This window comes from Rhopalosiphum maidis, chromosome 3, assembly GCF_003676215.2.
Source record: "Rhopalosiphum maidis isolate BTI-1 chromosome 3, ASM367621v3, whole genome shotgun sequence".
Taxonomy (NCBI): Eukaryota; Metazoa; Arthropoda; class Insecta; order Hemiptera; family Aphididae; genus Rhopalosiphum; species Rhopalosiphum maidis.
Genome location: NC_040879.1, coordinates 50930557 through 50942195, shown reverse-complemented (window position 1 = coordinate 50942195; position 11639 = coordinate 50930557). Strand labels below are relative to the sequence as shown.

Below are 11639 nucleotides of genomic sequence, written 5' to 3'. Positions count from 1 at the left end.
GAATCATTGGCAAGTGATATGAAAATTGTATTATCTACTGGCCCGTCGTCATCTCATACATCTGTGCGACAGTATTGCACCATAAAAGATTCGAGACCCGAAGACCGCTCTCATCTGACAATCTGTGACTTTTGCGAGTGTGGATCGCTAGGTAAGCAATTGATAATAATAATAATAATACTTGAATATTGAATATATTTTTTCCTCTAACCGCGATTTTGAGATACTTGAAAATAACTAATTACGATTATTATCAAATTGGGCGTCGCTTTAATTAGGAATGTTTCAAGTCGATAAATGAACCTAGTCTGTTTAGCGTTATCGTACAATGCGCGTTTCGTGAAAATGCGCGGTAGTGCAAACAACGAGCTCCCCACTTCGGATGATAAAATATGGTTATCAATTTAACATCATAAAATAAATTTGTTGGTGTTCGTGTCAATAATAATATAAATCTGATAGCTATTCACTGGAATATTGTTAATTTCTTATTGTTGTCAATGATTTCGTCACTATGTGTCGTTTAGTATAAAGTATAACATCAATCAACAAAAACCTACTTAACCACTTAGGCAGTTATTATTTTGGCTTCAAACTCTAGTATATAGTGACAAATATTTAAATAACGTTGACGTACCTGTTTAATATTTTTAGTTTTAAAGATATTGTTTTGTTTGATCTTTTTCTATAATTTAAATAACCATTTTGCTGTTGTGTTTTGTATTAAAAAAAATAAATCGGAATTCCCTTCAAGTCAATTAGTGGTTAGTAGGTATATATTTTCAAATCGTGAGTATTTTTGAAATTATTTGATTAAATTAATATTTTTGGGTTGCTATAATAATATATAATAATGTGTTGCACTACAAACAATTATTATTTATTTTATCTTCTAAAAGTAACTTTTATTGTAGTAACTAAGATGTAGTATATTTAGTCAGGTTTTTAACTTTTAAAAACAATATTCATAAAATGTAAATCAGTATTTAAATTACTTTTGAATGGTATTACTACCAATTTTCAAATTATAACCAAGACTAGTGAGTCGTTCAGTCGTATTACAACTTATTACCAAAATGTTTTAGCTATTCCTTGTTAGAAAATTTTCAATAATTATCATAGTAATAATGATAATAAAAGTATTACCTAGTATTTATAAGATAGAATAACTTAAATACTAAATTTATTATAAGTATGTTATCTTTTTGGTTGATTACATTATATACATTTTTTACTGTGGAATTTTATTTTATTCATAAATAAATCTAATCAAGATAATCAGATAATGTATTTTAATTATTATATACGTATAAATCTAGACTGTACATATCAAGAACGTACTTATCTAGACCGTATATATGTGGATCATACAAATCTGGAACGTAGGGTTCTGGACCTACAAACCTGGTCCACAGAATACAGTCCAGATATGTACGTTCTTAATATCTACAGTTCGGGTTTATACAGTCCAGATTTATAAATTCCAGGTTTATACGCCTATTTGAATTTTATAACAACAAAATTATTTTTATATATTCTTCAATATGTAACAACATCAGTTTGTGCGCTATTATAAGTGCTATAATATTATTATTAGGGTTGAGGACTATTAGTTCTTAAAAACCTTAATACGTTTGCATTTATGCATTTAAAAATCAAATAATATGCTCTAAAATAATGTAATACTTAAAATACGGTATCTAAGTTATACTATTTGTATGAAGAATAATTTAAAAAATAATATTTTAATATTAAAAACTTGAAAAATGAATTTATTTTTTTTCTTAATTGTCTTTTTTTTTCATCTTAAAATAATAAAAATGTATTTTGTAAATTTATCATATGTACTAATAAGTAAATTAAGTATTTTATTATCTTTACTATGGCCATAGGCATATTTCAAAAGGTTTGGGTGGGCTTCAGCCTCCCAAGAATTTTTGGGTAAATGTATGTGCATATAAACATATTAATAGGTACTTGTTTGTTATCGCCCCACCACTCTTGTTTGTTATCACCCGCCATTAATAAAGTAAATTATATTTATTATTAATAATAAAAGGTTAAAAATAAATGTATTATATTTATAAATTTAAAAAAAAATATGTATACATGTATAAGTAAGTATAGGTATAATATTTATTTTATTATAATTAGAATGGAGGCCAGAACTCAGATATATCTTTTAAAATGATTTCAATATATCTTGTTTTCTGAGACGTGTTCTCCACATAAATTCTATCAAATTCTGTCCAGGAAATTTTTTTTTATTCCACCATGCTTTTTATTTTACCATTGTAAGCTTTCCAACAATTTGACAATATTAGCTATTGAGCCTGGTCTTATATATTTGGATTATAGGTAATCCATCACAAGCTAATTACGATAATTGTAGGAATAATAACGGCACACTATATGGTGGGGTGATATTAAACAAGAGTGGTGGGGCGATAAATGTTATACAGCATACTGGTGGGGCGATAACTAACAAGTACTTATTAATATTAAATTTATTTTTGCCCACAATGTTAAAAAATATGTTTCATATAAATTAATAACAATTCAAGAATCAGTTGTGAACACCAATTGAAACAATAAATAATAATCTAATTAAATAAAAATGGGTATAAAACATTTTTAGGAATCCAGTCCCCTTTATTTAAAGGACTAGTTACACCTATGACTATGACATTGAACAACAAGAAATTTATTTTTATTTTTTCAAATTGAAACGAATATGTGTTGTTTGCTAATAATGTTGTGTACTGATTGACGATTGTTATATTTTATATTATTATAACTAATATCATAATATTCCAAATGTGTAGCTATATGCTCAAATATGCAATAATATACAATAAAAATAAAATATTTAAAATATAATTTTAAATACAATCACCTCCTTGTATTACAAAACATATTTATACACTACACACATTGTTATGGGACTTTCCTAGACAAATATGAACAACTATATTATTATTTTCAACACAAAAATATAATTTACAAAAAATGTACCATTTAAATATTTAGCATATTTAATTATAATTTTATGTCCAGAAATTAATTACAAAAATTAAAAAAGTAGTTATCCTAAAGGGAATGAAAGGTAATGCGTCAAAATATTGTAAAATTTAATGAAAAACAATAAAGTTACTTAAATAATGAAAAAAATTGATTAATAAGTAAATTAAACAATTAAAAACACTTCTTTTTTATGTTGTATTGTGCATGTTTGTTCAAAATAATATGTTATAAATTTGAAAATTTCACAAAATATGTATTTCAGTATCCCTGAGGTTCTCTCAAAAACTTATTTCAGTACTAAGTCTTTTAGCCAAAATATGTAATTGTTATATTAAATTAATTAATAAATATCTTAAATCATAATCACACTATTGATATAAAAATAAATATTTCTCTGTTTGTACTCTCTAGACTCAAAGATTACTGGACCATTTTCAATAAAAATTATTCCAATAGATTTCTCGAGATTCTAGGAGTGTTTATTATTTTTTTCTACTCCTAAAGAGTGGACTCACGAAAATCAAATATTTTTTTGTTTATTTAAATGGTAGCCATTGGTTATATTAACAGAAATTAATATAAATAGATTTAATATAAAGCTAAATAACAATCTTAATAATATTGGTTTTACATTAGATTTTAAGCATTTGTTGAATTTTTTTCTATGTTTACATAAATAATATATCTAGAATTATAAAGTGGAAAATCATTCAAATAATCATTGTAATATTGTTTATGTTATACATTTTAACTGAATCAAATCAGTAAATGCCAGAATAATTTTATCTGGCTAAAGTTTAATAAGCTCTTCATAAAAATAGAATTCTGTATAAAATATTTAAAATACTATAAAATTTCTAATGCTTTTAGAATATTTTTGTTTTAGTTATAAAAAAATAATATTTCTGTTTGGCAAAATTTAAAATTACAGCCAATGTTAAAATTTATTGCATTTATTTATAGGTATAACTATAATAATTTATAATTAACAACATAATAATAAATATTAATGTAAATTATAATAGTTTAAAAATTAAAATAGTACTTGCAACTGACTTAATTAAATATAATTTTGCTTTTGCCTCAATTTTTATCTGAATTGTATATCAAATAATAAATTATTTTATTTGGAATGCTTGGTGAATTATAACTAGAACCTAAATTTAATAGATTCGCACATTTGTTAGTATATTATGAATGCTAACTCCTAATATTTATCTTTTTTTACTATCATATTTAATTAAACCATATTTAACTACAGGTTTATTAATTATAAAGTTTTGATTTATAGCATGTTTATGTAGTTACAACAATATACATATTAATTACATTTTACTTTCAGTTCAGGCAATTTTTAAAATGAGACACATTTACCCACATTCCATTTCAAATAATTCAGCGTAAGTAATTAACAAATAAAAATATTTTATAATTCAGATAATTGTTGATTATTTTGAATACATTTATATTTTTAAATTCTAAGAAATAAAAATAAATAATTACATGAAATGTACCAATTGACTTTTGTTACTTTAAACATATTCATATTAAGATATAAAATACATTGATAAAATAGTATAATAGAAAAAAATACCAATAAATGTAATTAAATAAGTATAATATAATATTTTTTTATTCAAAATTAAGTATTTTCCAATTATAATTATTATGATTATTAAAAATTAAATATTAGCTGTTCAAAAATATTGTTTGGAACAAAAGTAATTAGTAATTCAGTATTTACTTATTAAATTTGTTAGTTCTGTCTGTTATACTCTGTATGTATATATTTATTATTACTGGGATAAAATAAAACTACAACTTTATTTTATTTTTTCAGATTTGTAATTGCTCCATCATTGTAGAATAATTGCTTAAAACTAAATAACTAGTTAGCAAAAAATAATTAATTTTGCTATTATTTTATTCTCAGTAAGCTTGATGTTTGATTTCAGAAACAGAAGTCAAAATATGAGTTCACAACCAATTGAAACAGAGTCAGATGTTACTGAAGCTAATGATAGTGATACTGCTGATTCATATCAAATTGTTTCAAGTACTACAGACGATCTATTGTTTAAAAGTAAAGGTAATTTTATTGGTTCATAATATTTTATTTCTCAAAATTTATGTAACCAGTCTAAATTGAAATATAAAATTTAAAAAACTACCATCAATATTATTTAATAATAATCATTATTATTAAACCTAATTAAATTAAATGTAAAGTTAGGTATGTCATTTTTCAAAATAAGTAATGATATGAGTTTGATTACTTAATTTATAATAAATGCATGCCTCAAGTAAAATAGGTAAAAGAATTAGGCTTTAGATTAGTGCCAACTTTATCTTTTATTAATTATATTGAGTTCATCACTTGTAATTTACATACTTTAGGATTTATTTATTGTAATATTTCTCTTTAGTATGATCAATCTTAGAATATGGGTCTGTAGTATAATCTCCTTATACTCAAAAACTTGTTCAAAAAATATTTTTTTTCTTTTGCTGGTTATGTTTTTATAATTACTCGTCCTCCTTATAACTCATTGGTTTTTAAAATAATATTAGTAAATATTTATTTATTTTTTTAATAATAATAAGTAGTTTGAACTAATTTTCAAAAAAAAAAACAATTAGCTTATTATTAATTTATGAAATAGCTATTAAATAAAATTATTTAATTTATTATGATTAGTATAGGTTCATGATATAAATAGCATAAAAATAATTTCAATATTATGAAAATGTTAATGAATAGGTGTACTAATTAATAATTACATACTACACAGTAATAAAAAGTTTTGAGTATCAGCAAAAATAGTTTTTTAATTACAGCAAATTAACTTATTATGTTATTTTTTGTCCAAGTATCAAATTTTATGAAATTTGAACTTAAAATGCCGATAAAAAAAAAATTAAGAACATATTTTTAATATTTTTAGGTTGAAGTAAAAATAATTTATGAGAAATTTATATTAAATGTTCAAGCCATATTTATTATCTTATTAAAATAAGATATAACTAAGATATAATTTGTAATTGATCCTGATTTTGATGAAATAATTATTATAATAGCTTTATATGTTGTAAGGAACCTTGTATTAAATTTTCAAGTTTTATGATCTAGTAAAAATGTTGATTATGATTGAAATAAAACTAAAAATAATCAAAGTTTCTCATGCTTATAAAAAACCCAAAAAAAGTCAAAATATTTTGAAAATTATACTTTGTGTTAGAAATGATAACATAAATCAAATAACTATAGATTTTAAATTTACAGTTATTAATTTTTGAATTATTTATCATTATCATTCTTGATCATCATGAAGTAGTTTTGAATATATTGAGTTTTTAGTTGTCATATTTAGTCTCAAAATCCTAGAAGAAGTATCAATTTTGGTTTTGATAGGTACCATGTCATGTTACTTAAGTGAATTTTTTAATTAAACGTGGAGTAAACAATCACTGATACAGACTCCTATTACTTCAACCGTTTGCAGTAGGCACAGAGCAACGTGATAGATGGTCTAATTTGAAAGAAATATCAGGTGTTAAAATAAGCAATAAAATGGGATAGAATGTATGAGATGGGTGTAGAGTTCTTAATATTAGCTACGATCATTAATTAAAAAATATGTTTTGTACTTTGGAAACAGTATTACATATTTTTAAATTAGTGGAATTGAGACTTTTTCTAATAACTATTATATTGTTATCTTGGTTATTTGATTTATTTATTAGTCACTGCTATTTTAGGTGCCGCAGATAATGAGAAATGTGGCATCAGGTATACAGTAGCGAATTTATACTATTATTTAATCATTTAAGATATTATATATCTTTAATTGTGATGTTGTTTTATTTATTATTTTCGGTGTTTATATACTACCTAACCCACTTAAGTTTGACACCGTATACCGTATGATTTTGTGTATTAACTGTTATTTTCTATGTATCTATGATTTAAAATTAAATTTTTAACATCTAATATTAAAACAGCAAAGTTTTTTCATAAAAACAATGAATTGGTTGAAAACTACTTAAAAATTGCTAAAATGTATATCAATTAAGTATTAATTAATCATATTAGTCACTCCAAATTTTAGGTGAGGTATTAGTTTCCTTACTTTCTAAGCTACTAATTTAAAGTGAAATTAGAATAGAAAGACTAATATTATATCTTATATTTAGAAATTTATAGCATATCATTATTAGAAGTACATTTGTAGATATGTGTTAGTTGATATCTATTGTAGGTAATGTATAAAAGTATATTATTATATAATACCATTCTGATATTCTAATATTGCGTTACAATGGGTTTGACTGTTTTATAACACAACTGTGTTTTCTACATAATAGTATGATATATTTTTATCTGATACACTTAATTTATTTTTAGAAGCATTAAATTCTTCCGAAGTATCTATTTCATCTACTGACGATAGCAATGTTAATATATCAAATTATGCGAAGACAGTTGAGCGTAAATCCAGATCCAGATCCCGGTCATCTTCTAATGATTCCTCACATTCTCAGTCAGATTCTTCTGCGTCCGGTACTAGGAATAAATCTAACTTAAAGTCTAAATCTCGACCAAGAAAAATGTTGCAAAGTCTGTCAAGATCTAGATCAAAGTCTCGTTCAAGATCTAAATCTAGATCATCTTCTGTATCGTCAGTGGGTTCTCATTCATCTTTTAAAAAAAGTAAAATAAAACGTAAAATTGTATCCGATTCTGAAGATGATGATCTTCCAATTAAAAATGAAGTTGATTCTGATGATGGCCAAGGTCAAGGTAATAATTATATGCACATATATATATATATATAATATAGAAATTTATTTTATTATATGTTTATAGAACCAGAAGATAACATAGTTCAGAAAAAAAAATTTAAAAAGGTTAAAATTATGTCAGATTCTGAATCTGAAGAAGATGATGATATCAAAAATACACATGTTACGAGTCCAATTGTTAGTATTACAATTTTAATTAAATGTATATAATTATTAATTTATATTTTAATTGTGTAGGTTCGTAAAGAGCACGCTATATCTGATGATGAAAATACAGAGATGGAGAAGACATTGGATGTAGCTGAAGTGTTGCCAGAACTATCGGATGATTCTGATAAAGAAGATGATCCAAGTGCAGCAATTGGCACAAGTACTAGCAAAAGCAGTGCTAATAATGAAAACGAAGATGACCCTGATGATCCCGACGAACGTGATAATCAGAATAGGTAATAAATCAGTTTGAAGTTTAAAACACTTCCTTATTTTTAAAATTATTTATTTCCTATGTTAGTTGAATTATTGCTAAGTTAGTTTGAAGACAATTACTTAGCTAGGGTTGCATAAAAGAATTGATTTTTTTTTTATAGTACAAGTATCTTTGTAATTTAAAGTATACATTTTTATGCAGTGATAATAATCCAGCATCAGATTTTGAACTTATGATGATGCGAAAAAAAGAAGAACAAACAATGAAACGTCGCAGGAAAGATATAGATATTATAAATGACAATGATGATATTATTGCTGGATTAATTGGTGATATGAAACATGCTGCTGAAGTAATTATATAAATAATAAAAAAAAATTTCGTTGTAGAAAAATGATTTAAAATTGTTTTAATTTACAGTTTTAAACTATTATTTTTTTGTGTCATAATTTTTCTATGAATTATTTTTAGTGTGATCGACAATTAAACAAAGAAGGAAAACCAGCAATTAACAAAATAACTATGCTGCCGAAATGTTTATCACAGCTTAAAAAACACAATTTGATGTTAGCTTTTATTGAGCACAATGTATTAAATGTTTTCACTGATTGGTTAGCACCTATGCCAGATAGAAGTTTGCCTTCATTGCAAGTCCGCGAGTCATTGATAAAACTTTTAGCTGATGTAAATCATAAATGACAAAGTATTTAAATATATATTATTTATTTATTTATTTTTAATATAGTATCCTCCAATTGAACAATCTACTCTCAAGTATTCTGGAATTGGCAAGGCTGTCATGTATTTGTACAGACACCCAAAAGAAACTAAAGAAAATCGAGAACGTGCTGGTCGTCTTATAAATGAATGGGCTCGTCCAATTTTCAATTTGTCAACAGACTTTAAAGGTTAATTGAAAATTAGATATTATGTACACTTCATTTAAATTGTACTTTTAAAATTAATTTTAATTGTTCAATTAAAAGCAATGTCTAAAGAAGAAAGAGAAGAACGAGATTTGGAACAAATGCCTAGGCGGAAGCGTTCAAGTATAGATGATAATAAACATGATGATGATGATGATGATGACGATGATGGGTAATTCGATCATTTTTTCAAACTTACATTTAACAGAATAATTTTTTCTTCTTTTCATATAACATAATATTTAATATCTTGACTATAATCCAACGGTTCTTAACCTTTTGTAGAACATGGACCCCCAATGAAAGATTTTTAGAAATCGCAAATCCCCTACCAATCTTTTTCGAATACCTTTTTTTTTTCCAAAACATCTGATGTTTTCATAATCAAAATTATAGTAATTATTTTATATTACAAATTATAGAAGTAAACATAATAAAACATATACATTTATAATTATTTTTATTAAACTTAATTTTTCATAAAACTGTAATATAAATCATTTTGTTTTTAATATTCTTAAAGCTGCCGCGGACCCCCAACATGATTATCGTGGACCACAGGTTAAGAACCGCTGCTATAGTGAATTTCGTAGAAAGTGGGTTGCTACTCACGTTGAAATTTATTCCACACATGACCACAGGGTAAAAAGTAAACAGTGGTTCTCATAATTATTACTAAAAAGAGAGTGATAGTGATTTACAAGCTATATTTACGACATTTAAAAAAGTAGAGTAAATTAGTCATAAGTTAATTAGCCACTAATTATGTTGAATAAAGTTTATGTTTTTATCACTTTCTAAAATTATCTCTATAAACTTCACAAGACCAATGTGGTAGGTCTAAAATTAATCATATTGTGCTAATCATTCAATTTAAAAAATGGTTTTAAAAGATTATATTATTATATCAATTTGAAAAACCACATTTATAATTTATATGCACTAATATTTTCACTAATATCACTTAATTTAGTCCAAGAACATTAAAACCCGGTGACAAAGGTTGGATAGCCAGAGCCCGTGTACCTACTCCATCTAATAAGGATTATGTAGTTAGACCAAAGTCAATGACAGATGCTGATATTTCAAGGGTAATTAAGATTACATTAATTTAAGTTAATATATTTAAATGTACATATGTACAATCTATAACTAATCCATGAATGAAATTTGAAATGTGTAGGCTGTAAAGCGACCAATGAACCGTTTTGAAAAGCACTTAAAGAATTATATGGATAGCAAGAGAAATAATCAATCTAAGCGTGCAGTTCCGATATCAATAGAAGGAAGAAAAATGGGGTTATAAATATTTTTATTTTGTAACTGTGTTTATTTTTAGATTATTGTAAAAACTGTTTGATTATCAGTATATTTTAATTTTTCATTGATTTAGTACTTAATTCAAGAAGTTCATTAGCTATAAAAACAATATTACTTTTAAGTACTTAACTTAGTCAACATTTGTATTAGTTTATTTTTAATTATCTTTTAAAAATTAATTACATTTAATACTTCAATAAGTTTCTATGATAATATTTGTTTATAATTATATATAATAACATTGCATTAGATTAATCATCCATTAAGAACACAATCAAGATAAACATTTTGTTCATTTGTAGTTGGACAAAATTAAGTATTAAATAAAAAAGTACTTTTAAATTGAATGTATGTTATTTTTTCTTAAAATGTTATTTGTATAAGTTAAAATTCTAGTTTTATACTATACTAGCTGTCCCCGTGCACTTTGACTCCCGTACAAAAAAGTAATAGTCCGTTTGGGCGAGTGAAATTATTTTTACCTTTATACGAAATAAAAACCTGATGACAGATACGGATGATATTATTGCTAATCATTATTAATCACTATTATCAAAAATTTAAATAATTAATTATGAAATTTATATTATGAACATTTTCATACAAAGCCAATAGATTACTTTAAAATTTACTAATTATATTATATGTAATTTTATCTATAACTTTTAGACTGTAGATTATTATCTACTTACCTATATAATAATATTATTAATATCTATACCAATATTTTTTTTTAAATAGAACTTTTTATTAATTGTTTATATTTTATATGATTTTATTTAATTAATTGTCGAGTGTAAAACAATAATAAACATAATAAAGAGGTTATATAATTGAGCTATTCGATGTCTTACGCCTCAGATCAATTCATATCTACATGCCGATAAAATACACACATGAAAAAAAGGTCTGGTTGCAAGCACGAAATCACAGAGTAATAATATAGTAATAATAATAATATAAATTTTATTAAAATATTTTCAAAGTTGTAATACTACTACTATTATTTATTTGTTTGTTCATAAAATACGGGGACATTTTTGGCTATTCAAGATAGATTAGGGACCATTCAATAATGCATAATATAGATATATATGTATAATACAAATATTACAAAGTGCTTATGACATAAAATATAT

At 24.3% G+C, this 11639-nt stretch overlaps 1 protein-coding gene across 7 annotated transcripts; it reads left to right on the top strand.

The window, feature by feature from the left end:
• The first annotated feature begins 3 nt into the window (after positions 1-3).
• LOC113559260 (protein IWS1 homolog) lies at positions 4-11014 on the top strand. 7 transcript variants are annotated; one of them, XM_026964915.1, is made up of 12 exons: positions 4-151; positions 4367-4424; positions 4980-5113; positions 7430-7825; positions 7892-8004; positions 8065-8273; positions 8456-8606; positions 8726-8938; positions 9000-9162; positions 9241-9352; positions 10154-10271; positions 10364-11014. In XM_026964915.1, the coding sequence occupies exons 1-12, from the start codon at positions 19-21 to the stop codon at positions 10484-10486; spliced, it is 1923 nt and encodes a 640-aa protein (XP_026820716.1). In that variant the 5' UTR covers positions 4-18; the 3' UTR covers positions 10487-11014. The 7 variants fall into 7 exon arrangements, with proteins under 7 accessions (XP_026820716.1, XP_026820721.1, XP_026820719.1 ...); XM_026964918.2 differs by lacking the exon at positions 4-151 and adding an exon at positions 426-789 and having other exon boundaries at positions 4986-5113; XM_026964917.2 differs by lacking the exon at positions 4-151 and adding an exon at positions 426-789.
• The last annotated feature ends 625 nt before the right edge of the window (positions 11015-11639 follow it).

Bases quoted from the DNA above. Each gene is read 5' to 3' on its own strand.
- LOC113559260 (XM_026964915.1), top strand. From the start codon at position 19: ATGAAAATTGTATTATCTACTGGCCCGTCGTCATCTCATACATCTGTG. The intron at 4,425-4,979 runs GTAAGTAATTAA...GTTTGATTTCAG, and splicing joins TCCATTTCAAATAATTCAGC to AAACAGAAGTCAAAATATGA. The intron at 10,272-10,363 runs GTAATTAAGATT...TGAAATGTGTAG, and splicing joins CAGATGCTGATATTTCAAGG to GCTGTAAAGCGACCAATGAA.